The sequence below is a fragment of the Serinus canaria genome, chromosome 3 (assembly GCF_022539315.1).
Source record: "Serinus canaria isolate serCan28SL12 chromosome 3, serCan2020, whole genome shotgun sequence".
Lineage (NCBI taxonomy): Eukaryota > Metazoa > Chordata > Aves > Passeriformes > Fringillidae > Serinus > Serinus canaria.
This window is the reverse complement of record NC_066316.1, coordinates 64,971,355-64,990,951: the sequence shown is the minus strand read 5'-3', so window position 1 is coordinate 64,990,951 and position 19,597 is coordinate 64,971,355. Positions and strand designations below refer to the sequence as shown.

Below are 19,597 nucleotides of genomic sequence, written 5' to 3'. Positions count from 1 at the left end.
ATAATCCGCTTGGACTGAAATTTGGTTCTTCCCTTTCTGCACCAGCCAAGCCCGGGGCTCTTGCAGGAAACCCTGTCCCTGAGGATAGGGATTGGCACATTCTGTACCAGGGCCAAACCAGGCTCCTACATCAAAGCCAAGCCCACACAGATCTCATGAGAACAAACATGCCCAGAGTGTTGGCAAGAACAGCCTGAGCATTGGTCAGAGCAGCCACAGGCAGGCATGACTGTACCAGCTACTCAAAAGAGTGTCAAATTTTTTTATTCCAAAGAAGTTCATCTTGTTAAAATGTTCATTTGTATATTTGCCAGTTTTTTTAATGCAAAATTGGAGTTCAATAATTATTTTGAATATATTCATCATGCTACTAGGTGTTCTAAAACTCTGCATTTACAAAGATAATCCCTACAGATACCATGAATCCTAATTTTCAATTAAAATTAATGTTTTATTTATTTCATTATCATTCTACAATGATTTGTTTAAAATATTAGGAGTTCTAAGTGAAGCCTGGGTCTACTATAGTGTAACCTGTAGCTGTCTCTTGGGTACTTCATTATAAATAAATATCTTTATTTATATAAATAAATATCTTTGGAAGGACAGACCTTTATTTTAGGTTTATATATTTGTGATCAAACTCAGAAATCTGTGTCACAACAGGGATCACTATCAAACTCTGGCTACAACACTGTGGAACATATTTTCTCTTTTTCTGTGCTGTAATGTGCACCACCTTTTCTAAATCTCCATGTCTGACACAACTTTGAAAATAGGCATAGTTTGGCATTAATAAACAGGGGAAATATTCATCATCATGACCTTCCATTGTATCCAACACAAGGCCAGTGCTTACATTCATTCTTTTTAAAATGTGCGAGTTGTTTCTCTGTAGAAGGTACCTGAATCTATGAAGCATACTTTACATAAATATACATCTGCAACTTAAATACATGCTCTGATAGAAACTGGTTACATTCACAAAACAACCCAAATCCCCTCTACCTGGATATGATTGTGCTGCTGAGCTGTAAGCTAAGATTTTCAGCGTGTGTTTTGCTCTTTTGTGAAGAAAGTGTCTTCTGCTTTCTTTATCTGCTAGCCAAATTTCAGTGTATTCCTTTGTTTCAGCAGTCCAGTATATAAATTTCTTATCTGCAGTCAAGCTGCCAATTTTTTTACCTACAGGAAAACATTGCATAAATAAGTTTTGTAGTAAACCCTGAGCAGATGATTTTACAAGAGCAGAAGGGTGCTTGTATTCACAGTCAGTCAATATAGCCATCCTGGCCATACCGTATCCCCAGTGACCTCCCCTTGACAAGAGGTTTCTGATACTTCCCAGCAGGTCTCATGAAGCTGAGACACTGCTCTTCCAGTTCACAGGTGTAGATTTGAAGGTGTTTAATTACCCATAATTATGAGAACTGCTATTCAATTAACAAACACAAGAGATGAAACACGAAAGCAAGAGCTGTCTAAAGAAACTTTGCTCTTTTTTCCAAGACGAAAACCACCATGATCTGCCATCTCTCAGGAACAGCTAAGACAGAGCAGCTTTACCAGCACACCTCCAGAACTGAGCTGAAAACTGAGCATCAAGAGTGTTATTATCATAAGAAGTGAAACACGGATAGTTTGTCATACAAAACAAATTATCTACCTGCGTGAAGTACCTTCCCCACATGATGAATTCTGCAATGCCATTTTCAGGCATAAGTTGTTATTGTATCTTTTCATTGAGATAAACTGCAATAGGTGTAGGTAATACAAAACCCCAGCAAAATAATGTGTAAATATTTTAAGTGAAATCTATTGACAAGTAGCACTTGAGGCCATAGCATTTCTTTTACATCTTACTAGAATACACACTTGCACTGCTTTTCTAGTTTGTATGAGTCAGGTATACAACTGGAAACACAGAATGCAAACATTTTGTCCATACTGACTATAGATGAATCAGTTCCATAAACAAAGTGCTTCATGAATGCTATTTTCTGAAATTAATGTTGTTTGAAGTAAGAGACAGCAAGAATCACAAACTACCTAGAAAAATAAAATACATTCAGACCTTGAATATTTGGTATTTTGATAGTTCTCCAGCAGTGGCAACCATCCACATCTGAGGCCCATATTTCATCTCTTCCTCTGATGAAAAGCAGCCGGGGATTTTTGGAGTCAGACAGATCTATACTCATAGGTCCTCCCAGCTCTGCTTCTGTGACGTTACAAGTGCAGTAGTTTCTCATCTGTTTTTCTACCAATCCATGTCCCAAGACGCAGTGCACAGTGTTGTTTAGAATATCATAATAAAACACACGGCTGCCATTATCAAACTCTTCCAACCAGTACAAGCGGCTGTCAAAGAAAATGCACTGCTTTCAGTAGGGAAACTTCAACCTGCCCAACCTAAATGCAATCCTAGTCTGACATAATAACTGGCTGTTCTGGATAAAATGGTTACTGTAAAAAATTTGTTATCTGTGCTGACTTTCATTGCATTACACATATAGAAGTACCTATCAGTATGTAAGCATATTAAAATTGTTACTCAAATACAAACATCTTTTTGAAATTAGGTATGTCCAGATCAACTAGCAGTACTAAAGTGGCGCTACATTCAAAAATTTCTGATTTACATGATGCCAAAACTCATCCACTATAAAAAGTCCTTTTTGGTCCTTAACAGTTCAAGTTTTAGTGAAAGACATGACTAAAATTTGCTTTTTAAAAAGGTTTTAGTAGTATGTCCCTTACCTTAAGAGAGGATATGACAACAGAGATGATACAGTTGAATTACTTTTGCTGAGCTGCTTGTTCAAGGCTAGTAGAGATTTTTTCTTGAGCTCAAGATCAATAAGGAATATTTGAGTTTCATTCTGTGGTGTTTTCAGGGCAAGAAAGAGATGCCTTGCAATCCAGTCAACTGTGATGGCTGTGACATTGTGAAGACGCACATCTTTGAAAAACTTAAGGAAAAAATTTAAAAGGACAGAATTTTCCAACCTGATGTTAAGACATTATGAAAACCAATTTGTTTCTGAAAGAAAAATGTCTGCTTGGAAAGTAGAAGTCAAAATACAAAAATGCATCACGGATTGGTAATACTTTTAGACAAATCAAAACTATTGCTTCACAAATATCAGTTGTTGCTTCCATATTCTTGAAATTAGAATGATGTAAAAAAATAAAATTAAATTAAATGTGATACAAAATACAAATTTCTTGTATTTACTAATATGAATTTTAAATTGAACATCTAATAAAAATATCAACAAAGCAGACGTCAGTAAACCATTTATGGTTAATAGGACAACTTTAATGATGGCACACTCTAGTCATTTTTACTTTTTCAAAATCACAGTTGGCCATAAAATAATGGCAATAATGGTCATATAAAGATAATTTTCCTAGATTTTCTCTAGTAAGGGAGTGACCAAAGGAGTACCTGAAACATTGAACCATTCTGTATCTTGATAATAAAAAGGGAATCTTCAGTGATATAGTATGCTTTGTCATCATTAGCAGTATAACAAATGTCCTTTACATTAGTTTTGGCTGAAAGTTCCCAGATGGTATGACCACTGTCCATGTCAGTAAGAAACAACTTGCTGGCAGAAAGAGTTATTAGAGTTGGGATAGGGAAAAGATCTGAAAGGAAAAGGGCACAACACAATTAACAAAAAAATCCCATCTTAGATAAACACAATCATTCATAAGGAAAGCAAGTACAAGATACAAATAAATGATGGGTCTGAACTTATTGTATTTGCACCAGTAAATAAATAATGAGATGCCCTCTTGTCATCACAGTCAAACTATTAAGATATTTACAGTGGCATTGTGAATGTTTACCTAATAAATTTAAGCACAGTAAAACAGATTTGCTCATTTAACTACCTTTGACAGCCAAACTAGAAATATATTACGATCTCTAGCAGTAAACAGGTTACAGGTGACAACCTACTGTTCCATGCTAACCTGGAGTTGCACAAAAAAGCTAATTTAGCATAGTTTTGAGGAAAGGCTTGAAATTCCCAAAATTTAGTTGAATGATAAGGAATGTGTTAATCTTTCATCTCAGAGGATGTAACCATTTCCTTTGTTGTGTCTGCTGTATGTTACATAACATGTTGGGGGCAATTTTTCAGATTGCCAAATTCTTGTACTGCCATTTCACCAGCTTTTGCACACCAACCATGAGATGGCAACTAAATCATCCATACCTGATGAATTCCTCTCTGCCACATCAGACAAAGGTCCTGGACCTACAGAGGTGAAGGCCTGCACCTGTGGGACAGGAGATTGGTACTTATGTTAACTGACAGCATAAATGACTGCATTGGAGAGCCTGTAGAGCCAATAGAGACAAAACCTCTGTCTGCTCATGTAGGAACATAAGTGTGTGCTCTGTTTAACACAAGGCTATGCTGGTCAGTTCAAAGGCTACATTCAAGTTGGGACTGTGGCTATGAAGAGAACTTTACCCAGTGGCCCAGAGACTGACAATCCATGCTGCATCTAATAGGTAGAGCTCAAAGGACTCCAGACAGTCTTTTTGTTTCCTTTCCCAGCCTGGAACAATTCCTGGTATTTGTTGACCTTGTAAGCAACATGGTGTTGTCTCTTATAAGAATCTGGTCTAGTACATGCTCTCTTGCTTTTAACTTGTCTTTCAAGCACACATTTTTGTCTGTTCCAAAACTCTTATCCCAATGAAAACATTACTTCTTGACAAGTTTTGAACTGGAATTCTCTTTCCATAAAAGTCACATGAATCCCTGACTTCCTCAAACTGTGGCTTTGTTCAAAAGGTCTGTCACTCTCCACCATATCAGTTGAATTTGTGTTCAACTTGCAGTTTCCGGCAGTGGCTTGGGGAGACCTCTAGAAAAGTTTCTTTTGTGCTTCACCATTTAGTGAACAACATGATACAAAGAAAGGTTAAGCCAGGTGTCCAAGGGTGAGTCAGCAAATCAGCAGTTCTACAAACAGAAACCACGAGCTCTTGGCCCAAGCCAAGAAAAACATCTCCCAGACAAACACATCAGACTGCACAGATAAAATCTATAATCTAGCACGAGACAAGCTTAGTAATTTTTCATACCTGAAACCTTACTGTGAGGCTGGGAAGCACGTCCTTGAGAGAAAACTGCATCTGGGTGGGTTTAACATTGCTTTCAATCCACTCCATGAAAGTGCCAGCAGTGTTGCTCTGATTCACTAGCTCATAGTAAACCCTGAACTGCATTAATATTCCATTTTCCCTTTCAGGTCGGTCCCACCTGAACTCCACAATGACTTTCCCATCACTTCCATGTAGGTTATTTTGTAACACATATATTCTAGGGTTCCTAGGGGCTGAAGGAACTGTGTAAAAAATAAAGAACATATACAGAACAAAATACTCCTGTTAAAACACAAACCTTACCTCATAACTAACTCTACAGAAGATTGTCTAAAACTTAATGGTTATTCCTTTCTGTTTTCCATAGATGTGAAGCTATCTGACTTTAACTTGCCTAGCCAAAAGAAAGAGCTCTATAAACAGGAAAAAAAAGTGCACTCCTGCATTGAGATTGGGACATATCTACTTACCCAAGTCTTTTATGTAACTATGGGGCTGTAAAAATTTTCACAACACAGAGCATATTCTATTCCCTCTCTTATTCATTTCAAAATCTATTGCATCTGATAAGCTTTCTCAGTGCTTCTGTCACTCAACGCTATATTTTAGCTAACTTAATTTTGACATGCAAAAGAGCAAAAATAAACACTGAACAAGAGTAAAATGTGCATAACATTTTAAAAATCTACTAAGTGGTTAAGATATTGCATGCAGCCTTTCATGTTCATTGTAATGAATTCAGTTTCTCTTTCTTGTTCATAGTCACAGGCACATGCTGGATATATTGTCCTGGATTTTCTGTTCTGAATTAAATTACTTCAATTGTCTGCATTTATGTATGCAATAGATGATAGCCAAAGATACTCAGAAACACGTTCTTGCAACTCTGCCTGCAGCTAACAAGCACTGAAAGCTGCTCATCCTTCACCAGGGTTTCACTTGCTGACATTGAGCTTCTCCCAGTACCCATTACACACAAGGAACAGGATGTAAAATTTTAGTACCTCCTTCAGGGGCCCGAAGGGATACAGATGTCATTGGTGCCTTGCCCCAGTATGTGTATGGAGTGACAGTAAAATCAAAGAGTGCAAATGGTTCCAGCCAATCCACTCGGTAGGATGGCACTGTCAGATTATGGGGGTGAAGGCATCCTTCATTCTCCCGAGGCTGCAAATGAAATTAAACAGAACAAAATAAAGCAAGACTTTTTTTCCTGCCCAAAGGGCCTTCAGTTTCCCAAAATCCCCTCACCAAACTGGTCAACTAAATCAAAACAAAGCTTCTCGTCCTGTGAGTGGTCATTGTTCCACCAGCTCCTGTGGCACTGTAGTGATGGGTAGTGATGTGCCAGCAATCTGACTTTTGAATTTAAAGTAAAACTTGACAAATCCACTAAAGGGGGGATGAAAACTACATTTCACATTCAGGAAAAGCTTGTCGCACTGTCATCTCAGAGGACACGTCTTTCTCTGAGTTGCTCTGAGAGGCTTTCTCATGAATTTTTGATCACTGTGATCTCCTTGGGATATTCACATCCCAGCCACCAGCCCAGAGCCACTGCTGGTTGCAGTGTTGGAGAAACTTGACAACTTGCACCGCGTTTACAATTTAGTGTAGTTCTTGACCAATTTGCAAATGCCAGAGAAGAAACTAACTCCATTTCTTTTTAAAAATAGATATATCAGCAAGTAGATACAGTAATATGTGCAGATAACAGGGAGGGACTGCATCAATATGCTCACTTGTAGAGCTTTTGATCCCACGCAGTAAAAGACAGTTCCCCATTCCACCTTTGTAGAGGGACTCCACGTGATGTGGAAACTTGTGGAATTTCCTTTAATTCTGAAAGAAGACTCTGGCACTGAATCCGGAATCACTTTTGGTGTAGAAGAAAAGTTTCCTGTCCAGAAACAGAAGAAATAACAATAATCTAAGGAATGTGAGGAAAAGGTAGACTATTCAAACATTAATGTGAAAGTAAATACTATAAGCCAACATTAAATAGAAACAATAAATAGCAACAACACATATTCTTTTTATCCATACATATACCACCAGCTTTTATAATTGCACATTATCCTGATACATTTATCAGGTGACATATATATATATATATATATATATATATACACATATATCAGGTGTATCCTGATATATTTATTAATAAGTTCTTAATACATTTATTCATAAGTTGCTCTTGTCCTTATCTTTTGTCAAATTACTAAAGAATTTCAAGAATGAAGAATTGTAGGCTGACAGTGAATACCTTTATTGAGGAGTTTAGATAAAGAAAATAATGTACCTGGCAAAGGTTTAAGTGATGCCTGAACAAGGGTAAAGGCTGTAAACTGTGCTGGTTGTGAGAAGGGAATGCTGAGGCTCTGATTGACTTCCTGGACTGTAATGAACTGAAGCCTATTAATCCAGAACAGACGACCACTGTAGTATTCCAGTGCACCCTGAGATATTTCTGAAGTACTCCATGCTGCAAATTCCGTGATGATGGCATTACTACAACTGTAGGAACATGTATGAAATTAGCAAACTGATAGCCCACATGTAGAGGGAACAGATTTATGCAAGGTTTGACATATTGTAAAGTGTCTTATAATTCAAGTTCTTAATACTTATAATTCAAATTCTAAAATGTAGGAGGCAGGAAGTCAAATCAAAAATTTTTCTTTAAGCTCTTTAAAGAGGAACACTTTTCAGAATATGAGGCATCACAGAAAGAACAAAAAGACCTCAATTCCCTTTATTTCACTGGAAAACAATTATAAAATGGTTTAAAATTCTGCTGCATAGATGCAGAAAAATTAGTATTTTGAAAAATCAGCCCACCTTCTCTCAGCAATTCCACGGAAACAGTGACGTCTGCTTCAGAGCATGAGGTTCATTCTAATTCACCAGATCAGGAACCCAGATTTATTTGACCCTGCTAGTTTCCTTCCATTATTTACTAAGAGCTACTAACACTTTTCCTCACTGGGATCATTGGTGATTTAATCTGTCTTGCATATTGTATATCAAAACTTACAGGCCTTTTTAGGTCCCAATTTATCTTGGTAAGAGATTAAATATGTTGTAAGAGGTGTCATTTTTCTATCTCAGAAATGTCTTTGAGCTTAGACACATGCCATCCAAAAGAAATTTGGAAAAGCTTTGACACACCATCCAGGTCCATTAGGATGGATCACTTCTAATCTCTGTATTCTGGCACGCCAGGGACAAGGATTTATGGCTGCCAATTGGTTCATAATGGAGCTGTAAGTTCCAGCTAAAACTAATCAGCATATTTTGATTCTTTAAGTATTTTCTATTAATCATAGCAAGTCTAAAGTCAGTCAGAAAATTCATCTGATTCCACACGAAGCCAGCCTGCAACATTATGGGCACATGTAAATACAGATGCTGCTCAATTAAGTTCGAGCAGTTTAATCTGATGCTTGAAAAAAATTTAATACAATCACATTCTCCACATGGAAGGGAGCAAAAACATAGTTTCACAAACTACTATGCATTAGAGAACAAACCACTATTTTTCTCAAGGTTTTAGTATATAATCAAGCTAACCCATAAACATGGTTCTTTGTTTTGTCTTAATAAACTTTGCCTTTCTGGAGCTATGCAGCCATGCCATGTTCAGGATGATCAAGAGGAAAGCCTGCTGAGTACTGTTTGCTCAGGTGAGAAAGTGGTGTCAGTTCAAGTCCTGAGATTCATGAAAGATGAGCCAGTTACAGAGCTCCAGGCACCTGGAAACTGTCAAGTGTTGTAAATGCCAAGATATAACAGACAATAAGAAGCAATTATTTCCTAAAGCTAAGTCTAAAAATTGAGAGCATGACCTCAGTTCAGCTGAGGTTCCATACCTTGTTTCTCTTACCATAAAACTATTACCAACCACCACAACATGTAGCTTGCCATCAGCTAGCTCTGACCATTAGCTCTTGGTTTTGTTTATTTTTAAACTAGTAAATAGTGTGCCCAGCTCCGGACAACATTTTTTTCTTAAAGAGTATGACAAAAACTAGAGAATGCAGACTATCTAATCTCTGCTATACATTTGCTTACCCTTCTTTGCAGAGAGAAGCTCTGTATAGGTTTAGACACAGACTATCTTGCACAAGCCAGTAAAGAAAACCATAGGTGAAATCCAAAGTTACACCAACCACCTAAGAGAAAAAAGTCCAAGTAGCAATTTGAACACATCTTCACTTCTGAGATAAGTACCCTTAGGCATAACAGTTGTCTAGACAACATCATGAGTCCCTCTTTATTGGCAAAAATAGCATTACTACCATGAATGTTTATTCTAACACAAAAAGAGATAGCACTAGAAAATAATCAGGTCCTTGGTGGACTCCTATTTATAGCAGCTGATGATTTTCTAGATAACATTTTTTTAACACCTGTCACAGCATTCATCCCTGGAGTATCTGAGTACCTCAGATATGATGGCAATAGAATATCAAGTGCTTAGTGGAACTACCTATCAAAATCTCCAAAATACTTCTGGTATTTTAACATTCTTTGTCTGAAATAGGTGGGTGATATCCAGTCTGAAAGTCAGAATTACCTTTTGAAAAAAGCATTTCAGTTCTTTTGTTTTCCAGCTTTGATTTTAAACCTAAACAGTTAAAATATTGCATTACTTATGGAAAATAGATGCAAAATTTTAATTCATTTATTTGATTAAGCAGGAAATTTGAATATTTAAATTTTTGTAAATAATTTATTATTAAATAAAGTGGGGGAGGAAATTAAACAATCTTCCTGTTCATTACTTGAATGTTTCATCTTCCTTTAAGGGAGGTGAAAGATTTGTATCTTTTTAATAGGTTCTAATATTCAAAATAGAGTTTTCTTGTTTCTGCAGTAAACAACAGATTCAATACCATATGCAACAGTAATAAAAATCGGATATTTAATAATCTGTTCTGTGAATAAAAAAGAATTTGCTTCCATAAGTTAGTCTGCTAAATGTTATCAAGTTTAGTCTATTTTATATCATTAGCACAGCTAACAAGTTGTTTGGGGCCTCTCTGAACATGTTTTCCAGCAGCTCTCAAACTTCTCATGCAAACACTAATCATAACTATTCTCTTATAAGGTTAAATTTTCATTATGTATCCAAGTGGAACAGCCTTTTTTTTCCCTAACTCTTCATTAATAAACTGCAGAAGATGATGACAGGAAAGCAAATGCTATAACACTTAGTTGTCTGTTGCTCCTTATGTAATCACATTCTTGACATATTTCTGTTGACATTGTATGTCAGAAAATCAAGGTTTGAATGATTGCTCCTGTAGGTTGTCCTGTTAAAAATATCTCACAGCGTGTATGTGCCCAAGTGTATATTTAGTCAGTCGTGCTATATTTTATGCCATTTACCTATTCTCCCTCCCATGCTCCACACTAAATGACATCTTCCTCAATTTATGTTGCTTTTTTTGAACATTTGGGTCCTTCTTTCTTGCCCTATTTTTTTTCTGCAGCTATTACATTTTCCTATAGATGTGTCCATCTTCTTTATCCTGACCCCTGTATCATCATTATTAAAAAGCAAATAAATATTTGTACTATTCATTTTCAGGAGTTAGGCAGCAGTTTAACACCTCCCTTCTGTGATGCTTCAAAAACAGGCAAGCACTTCCCAGCTCATGAGAGGTACCAGTTTCTGGGCACAACATGTATTTGTGATGGTGCAATGTGACTGAACATCATGAGATGCAGGATAAACTTAAACTTCTATTTGACTAAAAATACTGAAAATTACTGAAAAATATTTTGACTAAAAATACTGAAACCACACCTAAAGGGCTCTGGCCCCACTTCCATATAATGCACTTTGCTGCTCCCCTATAAAATTACTTTTGTTCTAGTCTTACTGTACAGTGTAAACAACTTACTAAGAGCTTTGGAAATTCTATGCCAGATCCTAAGTTGGAATAAATCAGAGGAGCTCTGCTCAAATCAATCAAGCTCTGCCAATACACACCAGCTGAGCTAAACAACTGATCAGAAAATAAAATAATTGCCATAGAAGGATTTAGTTCCTGCCAAAGAAATTAGACTTTCAAAGTTCTGCTTTTGTATTTGTTTAGGAAACCTGCCATTTTTACAGTAGGCTCTTCTATTCCTATTCCTAGCACTCAGATTTCAAGCTAAAAGGAAGTACAGCTACAAACTGCTGAAGATCCAGCAGAATAGCAATTCTTTATCAGAAAAACAGATGGTGAATACCAGCAAGAACCACTTATGTGGAGAACATACTTTAACTGTTGGAAAACAGCAATTAGCTATTACATCTGTGTTTTAATACTGAGGTAAGACAAACTCTTTTCACATAAAGGACTTCATTGGGCAAAGAAGATACATATTAGTACCTACGCAAACATATATTTGCCTCTTGATATTGAGACAGTAGCAACCAGCCCAACAATTCCACCATAAAAGAATGTTGTGCTGTCCTTTTTTCTGATAGTTTTATTCTGAGATTTATTTTAATAAAGAAACACCTGTCAGCTACAACTGGTCACTTTTCAATCTAGACATTTGTTCTTGGCTTTTTGCCTGGGTGCATCACAGCAGGAGGCTGAGTTCAGAAGTCAGTGCATAGATTAGGGCAGCAGAGAAGCAGGAGAGGAGATGTTTGTTTGTAGGAGGTGTGAATAAGTGAATGGTTGAAGGCTGGTATCACTGACATAGAGAAAGGTGCAGAAAAAAAAAATAAAAATGACAGGTCCAGACAAGCATTCCTACTGCTGCCAAGGTTCCTGAAAGCAAGAACAAGAAATTTGAGGTTAGCATAAGGGGATCCAGAGAAACAAGTAGAGAATCAAAAGAGAAGGGCAAGGAAGTTGAGGTTTGCCACTTAGAATAAAGTGGAACATGTTGGTCCTTTGCCACAGATCATCCATAAGATATGTCCAAGCCAAGTGTGCCACTGAGCCTGGACAACATATATCTTTCCATAGAGACAGTCCAGCCAGCCAGCTTCCACAGAGAGGCAGGAAGGCTAGTACTGGAAGATAGATTGGCCCTTTGCAGCACAGACCTTTCTCTCATGTACAAAAGTTTTACAGATCCTCTGTATGCAGGATTATAAGGCACAGCAGAACCTGCCTTTCTTCTTCTCAAGCCCTCATGGAAATAAAACACCTGGGAGATTAGTGGGCCTTTTGAAATATTAATTCCCTTTCATCGACTAAACCAGGCCTGGCTTTTTTTATAATCAGAGAAACATAAAATTCTTTTCTTTTGGGAAAGGAAAGTTAAATGTTCTGGGGAATGATACAAAGCTAACTAAGAGAGCTAGATCTCTAAAGCTGGAAAGGGTCTTTAATGGACAACCTGGCTTCAGGTTAAATGGGAGTAAATTTGCATGACAGGTGGAATAAAAACAAAGACTGTGTTTTAAAGGAAGGAAGAAAGGGAGGGAGGTAGGGAGGAAGGGAGGGAGGAAGGAATATGCTAAGACCATGGCAGATCTTTTCATGAGGAGAATACTCAGAGTTCTTCCATTGTGTAAGCAACATCAAATTCCACCTACCAAGAATGAAGTCAAATATCACCTGGTGGCAGAGGCAGGATGGATTTGGAGAAGCTCACAATGACCTATGAGGAACCAGCAGTGAACCAAGTTTTTAAGAGACTTGATAGGGCATCAGAGAGGGGTGAATGTAGAAGAAAGGCATCAGAGAGGTCATCAGAGATATGGAGGTTGTCTGTGCAGGCCTCAGAGCATAACAGAGTGTCTCCAGGTAGGAAAAGGGAGTTAATGAGCTTCCACATACTACAGGATCTTTGGTGAGCTATTGGTGGAAATAGCATCTCTATTTTCCCACTCCTTTCTACTTCTGCATGGGACCTGTTCTCTGCCCTAATACATCTGAAAACAGCAATTCCCTGCCCCTTTTTTCCCCTGATTGGTGGCAGATGTGGCACCCTCACCAGCACTGTGTCAGCAGCAGCAGCAGCAGCAAGCCGTGCCAGGCTGCAGCAGGGGCAGATGCCACCCCCCTCTCTCATCACCATGGGCAAAACCTGTTTTTGTAACAGCACCTCTGCAACTCCAAATGCAACCCTGGTATCCCTGGCATGTGCTAAGCCTCAAAACTGGCCCTGTCAGGTCCTGCAAGCTGGGGAACATCACAAAAGAGGCAGGATGCTATGAAGCTCAGGATCCATATTTTGATGTGAAAGCCAGAAGTGACCATTAGACTTCAATCCTTTGGAAAAAAAGAACCTTTCACATGTGGGAAGGAGCAGCATTACAACCACAATTTTGACAGCTATAAACACTGACTATATTCAAGAGGTCTAAGTACTAAAACACACACCAACCCTCCACCCATCTCTCACAAAAAGAAAGGAAAGTAAAAAATCAGTCACCTGTTTACCAGAAAACTGTAGCTGCTCTTGTAACATGAGGTACTCCTCTCCATTCAATCTTGTGCTCTCCACTGTATACATTGTGGCCCAGTACAAATAGCCATTTACTGAATCCACAACTAGATCCCTCACTGGGAACACAACATGAGCTACAGCATCTATATGGACTCCCCACAGTGATTTCCTGTAGATCTAGGGACAAAAGAATTGACTTTAGCATCACATCTAAATCATCAGCTATGATCAGCTGAGTGTACATTAGTTACTTTTCCACAGCTGCTTATCAAAAGACTTTGCAAGCCTTCAGCCTTCAAAGCCTAAACCTTTTGCATGCAAAGTAAAAGGATGAAGAATAATGCAAAATTATTAGTTCATTTTTGCCAGAAAGTAACAAAAGAAAAAAGCTGAAATAGCTTTTTGCCTTCGCTTTCCCAGTTTTGGCAGCCTTCTGTCTGACAGAACTTCTCACCCACTTCATATTCACTATTCACAAGTGTAAATGAGGGTGCAAGGCAGTGTGAAATCTGGCCTCCTAGCTCCAGTTTTTAAAACAGCTTCTGACTTTGCACTTACAAGGAATGAAAGGCATAATTTGACAGCACTGCATAAATTAGCACTACAATTTTGAAGTCAGATACCTTTTAAATAATTCACATGTCAGTGTTCCTGATATGAGAGTGTACAAAGTGCAATTGTAATTATTTTTTAACTGCAGTGATCTGCAAAATATCACAGAGCAGAGGTCAACCTTGAAAATCTCTGTGTAAACAAATAGTGCCAAATTTGATTAAAATAAAGTCCATCTACTTCTTGGCTGAGATCAACAGGGCAGCCTCCATTTTCACCATCTTCATTTATTTTCACAATGTGGAATCCAACAAAACTGTAGATAACATGTTTGATTTGCCTGTTTTACACCTGGTGAATTCAGTATCCTGCATTAGTGAATGTTAGTGAATATTTTACCCCAAACTTTTCTATAACTGTGGAAAATCACTTAAGTAAAGAAAGGCCTCCTTGTTCCACACTAAAATAGCAAAGGTTCAAATGTATCTCAGGTTGCAGTAGTATTAGTTTCCCAAATACTACTGCCTTATAGTCTTTATTGTTGACTTAAGGGATTTTTTTTTCTTTTAAGAAATGCAGCTATACCTACCGTATTTGCTTTGCCGACCCAATACAAGCATTGACCCAACCAATCAAAGGCCAACATCCTTGCATTTCTGATGTCAGACACAGAAGTGTTTTCATTGGTACCCTTTCTTTTGTTCAATGTCCAGGTCTGAACTTGGCCCATGGAATTAATCCAATAAAGAGTGTTATTATACCAGTCGAGGTCTTGAACAAAAAAGAAAGATGTTAAGCAGTACACAGACATGTTAAAAAAAACACCAACCCATTGTTTTAAAGAATAAAAAGCATTCAGGCACTTCAGCTTTTTAAAAATCAATACAAATGCACAGTTAGGCTCAGCTAATGTGCAGGTAGAAGCTTCGTTATAGGAAATAATGTACATGCATTGTACATATATAGCCCTGATTATTATAAATGTATGGAATGCTGGAGACATACCTATTTAGTTCAGAAGGTTGATTTTAGCTCTGCTGTAACTGTGGAGATGTCAGAAGGGTTACACTAAGGATTGATTAGACTCAGAAAATAGAAGAAAGGGGATGAACCCGAAGTGTTGGATCAGTGAAGCTGCTGTACTGAACTTCACGACATTCAAGTCTAGAGAACTCTTGTCTTTCAGTGCTGTTGGTGAAATTTATGGAGAGCTAACAAATGCCAAAAAGCCTATAGCAGCAGCATACAACTTGTTTAGTATGTACCTGAAACATTTCTTATATGAGGATAGAGGAGTTCTCCTTGCCTGTAGCTATCCAGTCGCTGCTTGCAGAGACCCTCAGGCCCCACAGCCAATATATATGGTTCTTCTTCAGCTACAAAGGAAGAAAACTGCAGTTGTGAACACCAACAAGCAATTTATGTTAATATTTGTATTTCAATAGCATCATTCCTGTTCCTGGAAAGGTACAAAAGCTGTTTAAAACTGTCCCTGTCCTAAGGAATAAAGGACAAAGAAGAAATGCACGAAAATATCATAATTTGAGACATTCAGAGACTCATGGCACTTTCAGATCCAGAACTATAAGGCAATTTGGAATCCTATTATATGCTGAAAAAGCACTGCGGGTTTGGACCTGTCCTTACCAAATTCAGGTAAAAGTCACCCCTAAGCCAGTCCAGCCCCCAAAACTGGAAGCTATTTCTCCCTCAGGCTTAAGTTAATTTGGGTGAACGAGGTTTCAAAAAACATTCCAAAGTCACAGAAATCTCAGACATTTTGGACACGTCAATTTTCCCTGATTTTCTATGCTCAAACCAAGGATTTTCAGCATTTGGTGAGCTGCACTTTTCCATGAATTGTCATCAATCCTCAGGGCATTGCACAAAAAACTTCATCAGATAAAGTTCTTTACAGAGCAATGAAAAGGGATAATGCCTCTTTTACCGTATCAAATAATATTTTGATAGAGTAATTGTATTAGAAAAATGTAGATAAGTACCAATGTTAATGCATAAATAATATTTAATAGCATTATTCTAGTTTAAAAATCTTACTACTTTAAATAAAAGCAAATTTACTTATCTTGTATTCTTTAATTCTAAGAAAAACCTTTTTGTGCCCCTTATTTTTCAGTCTTTGCTGAAAGTGTGCGCCTCACTAGGTGGAAAGATTTATACACACTTTGTTCTTCATTTTTCCTGTGTGACAAAGCAATTCTCACCTTCTTCTAAAGTTGTACCTCTAAATGACTCTGACCACGGCCCTGCACCAGCAGGAGACACAGCTCTGACTGACACCTCATATGCTGTGGAGCTGGCCAGCCCCTTCACTGTAAGCCTTGTGTTACTAATATTTGACACAACCCATTCCTCCTCAAATGGGTGCTGAGGTGACACTTTCACATCATAGGTCCAGTTCTGCCAAGCAGATAAACCTGTGTGAAGCAAATAATTGTATGAGTACAGAGTAAATTGTTGTAACCAGTGATACACATCTTTTAAGAAAGATGCATATTGGAGACTCATTTCAAAAATGCCAATATCAGTGAAATTAGGAAAGGGATACATTAAAAATTTACACTTAAATTAAAAGTTTAATTTTACACTTAAAACTTAAAGACATTAAAAATTCTTCCCCTCTGGCCCTCTGCTTCAATCCCCCATGAAGAATGAAATTAGAACAAAAATTTTCCCTGGCCAGATGATTCTCTGGTATTCAAAGACACATGCAAAGAGGGTAAAAACCATAGCATAGTCACTGACTAAAAGTCATTACATCTCTGCCATGCATTTTCTGTGTGATACCAGTTGCTACTCCATAACATAGGAAAGATCAAGCTTTGTTTAAAATCCTTGCAGGGGGCATATGAGTTGCCAAAACACACTTGTGTTAATTTAGACAATTTAGCTCTTTTACTGGCAAATTATGGGCTAAATTTTTGAAGCAGAGGTAATTCCATAACTTCCATCAGTATCTGCTATTGAAGTCGCTAAAGCCTAAATGTAGAAAAGGGAAATCAAAAAGTTACTTCTGTAAAAAGAAAAGAAGTGGGCCTTCAGGGATAATCAGCTGAACTTACTGGTTCCAATGGTGTGTTCAGGTGGTCTCCAGCTGATCACGGCTCGGTCCAATCCAAACAGAGCCGTGACAAAACGAGGAGCAGTTGGTAAAGGAAAAGGCTGAGTTGATGGCCCATAGAAAACCAAGTTACCAATGCCAAAGTACTCTGGGTACCCCAAATTGCAGTCCACAATGTACTCATTGAAGCTAGAACTTCCCACTGGAGAGACCTCCTCGTGGAAAACTGCCGAGCCATCTGTGACTATAAATGTGTTATCCTCATAAACGAAGCTCTCCATGTCATCAAGAGGCACGTGTGATCGCAGCGTGTGAAACTCTGAACCATCAAGAAAGCCTGACACAAAGGCCTGTTCTGTTTTGTTGAAGAAAATGAGTCTCTTAGATTGGAAGTTGATTGTGAAGGTTCTCAAAGCACTGGATATCACCACTGGTGAAGCTGCAGAGGCAGTGCCAGGAAAGAGTGGAAGGTTTGCTCTGTATATGCCATCCTCCAGGAGACAGAATATATAACTGGCCATAGAGCAAAATAAACCCAAATAACTACAGTGCAAGAAGTCTGCAGAGCCACAAATATTTTAACAGCTAAGACATGAGTCTGTCTTTATGTACAATTGAAAAATGCTTTTGGCACTATTAGTATATATATACTAGGGAAATAGGCACATCAATTTTTACCTTCTGGGAATTTGCATAGCAGATTATTGGAGAATGTTCTTCTATAATACCTTAAATGTTAAGCATGAACATTTAAAATTCATAGAGCTTCATATTCATAAAAGCATGAAATTTCTGAAACTCAAATTTCTGTTTTGGAAAATCTTTATCTCTTCTTCTAATGCCCTAAAGAAGAAAATGCACGAAACAATACATCTCTCTTGTTCCAATTGTTTTGTAGCTTGTTATTTGTTGCACTTTTGTTTTGTTAACTTAAGTGCTTGAAACAGGAACCTAGATGACTAATGGAGTGGAGAAAATTAGAGAGCAGCTTTATAGCACCTTTGGCACCAAGTGCTCAAAGGAGTTCACTTACCCATTATAGGGATCAGCTATAACCTTCCTAGGGGACATCATGTAAAGGGGAGTGATGTCTTCAGCTACCATGCAGTTCTCTAAGTGGCAGACATGTATCTGGGGAATGAGAAGAAAAATGGGTGATGCATTCATAGGGTGTTTGCTAATGAGCAGACAAGCTGACCCGAGATTCCTTCAGGGGATGGAGAGAATGAAACACCTCTCTCACAGTCCTAGGTCCTTTTGGGCTCCTGAGTGTTCAGTCAGCCAAGGATAACCCTTGTACACAAAGCCACAACAGCTTACCCTGAAGCTGTCAGTCATACCTCTAAGCTGGGGGGAAAATTAGTTATCCAACTGCCTATACTCAATTTGGAGGGTGTAGGCAAAGTGTACTTTGAAAATGATCTGTCAGGGAAGGGAAGTGTTTTTCTGGTCCTGGAAACAATACCTTGGAATTCAGACATCTCTGTCATAGATCTGTTCATCTACAACTCATTTGTATCTTTTCATCACTACTGCTTTTCCTGCTCCCTGTTCCCTGTGCAGTAAGCAAAGGATCAAACATGGCAAGAGGATTAAAAATATAAAAATCCCCCACTAATCATTATGGGCAGGTTTCTAGTCCTTTGTACATTAGAGGATTACATGGCTACATGCAAAGTCTGACCATTAGTGTAACTGATGTTTTATGAGTAGGAAATCCAAGGCAGGGTTAATCTCCATTTTCACTTCAAACTGAAGCAGCTGTAATCTGAGCTGTTGCTATTGTATGAAACACTTAAAATATTTTGTCAATTATGACAGACAGTAAAATCACTGTCTAGTTACCTGACCATCTTCCTGAGGCAGAGTAGGAAATGAACAGAGTACATGGGTAACCAAGAGAAACAGTAGGCCAATACTGGGTATGAGGAGGGTGTGAAGGCAGTCTCAAAAACAAATTAAAACCAAAACACTTATGTCCTAAGGAGAAAAATAAGGCAAGGAGCCACAGTTCCAAGTAGGGTGTTTACTTTAAATATGACTTGATAGTCAAGCCTTTCTTCTTTGTTAAATTACTAAATATGTGAATATTAATGTTATATTAAAATATATTTATGTAATTATATTTTATGCACACATATCTATACATAAATCATATTTTTCTCATGTAAAATTAATCATGTAATGGTTCAAATTAAGCAAGAAATTAATTAAGCACTAGAGCATTACCTTTTCATTCATGACAAAGTATATCCTCTGGTAAAGCCAGTCTACTGAGATGGACACAATATTCCCCCAGCCAGCATAAAAAAGCACTAGGTCAGATACATCAGACATATTTGCTGTGCCTTTCACCCAGATAGAATTCCCTTCAGAAAAATAGACCACTTGCTGATAAATATTCACAGAAATACCTAAAA

General features: G+C 37.8%; 1 protein-coding gene across 1 annotated transcript in view; it reads right to left on the bottom strand.

The window, feature by feature from the left end:
- Nucleotides 1-19,597, bottom strand: part of ROS1 (ROS proto-oncogene 1, receptor tyrosine kinase) — an 85,531-nt gene that overhangs the window by 34,283 nt on the left and 31,651 nt on the right. Inside the window, exons 8-24 of the mRNA XM_050971887.1 lie at nt 19,407-19,591; nt 18,211-18,308; nt 17,179-17,690; nt 16,321-16,533; nt 15,361-15,471; nt 14,685-14,866; nt 13,529-13,720; nt 9,206-9,306; nt 7,434-7,648; nt 6,874-7,031; nt 6,136-6,298; nt 5,111-5,373; nt 4,230-4,293; nt 3,452-3,654; nt 2,761-2,972; nt 2,075-2,361; nt 1,009-1,185 (exon numbers count right to left, since the gene is read on the bottom strand). Coding sequence (XP_050827844.1) covers nt 1,009-1,185; nt 2,075-2,361; nt 2,761-2,972; nt 3,452-3,654; nt 4,230-4,293; nt 5,111-5,373; nt 6,136-6,298; nt 6,874-7,031; nt 7,434-7,648; nt 9,206-9,306; nt 13,529-13,720; nt 14,685-14,866; nt 15,361-15,471; nt 16,321-16,533; nt 17,179-17,690; nt 18,211-18,308; nt 19,407-19,591 — 3,336 coding nt within the window. The remainder of the gene's footprint in view (nt 1-1,008; nt 1,186-2,074; nt 2,362-2,760; nt 2,973-3,451; nt 3,655-4,229; nt 4,294-5,110; nt 5,374-6,135; nt 6,299-6,873; nt 7,032-7,433; nt 7,649-9,205; nt 9,307-13,528; nt 13,721-14,684; nt 14,867-15,360; nt 15,472-16,320; nt 16,534-17,178; nt 17,691-18,210; nt 18,309-19,406; nt 19,592-19,597) is intronic.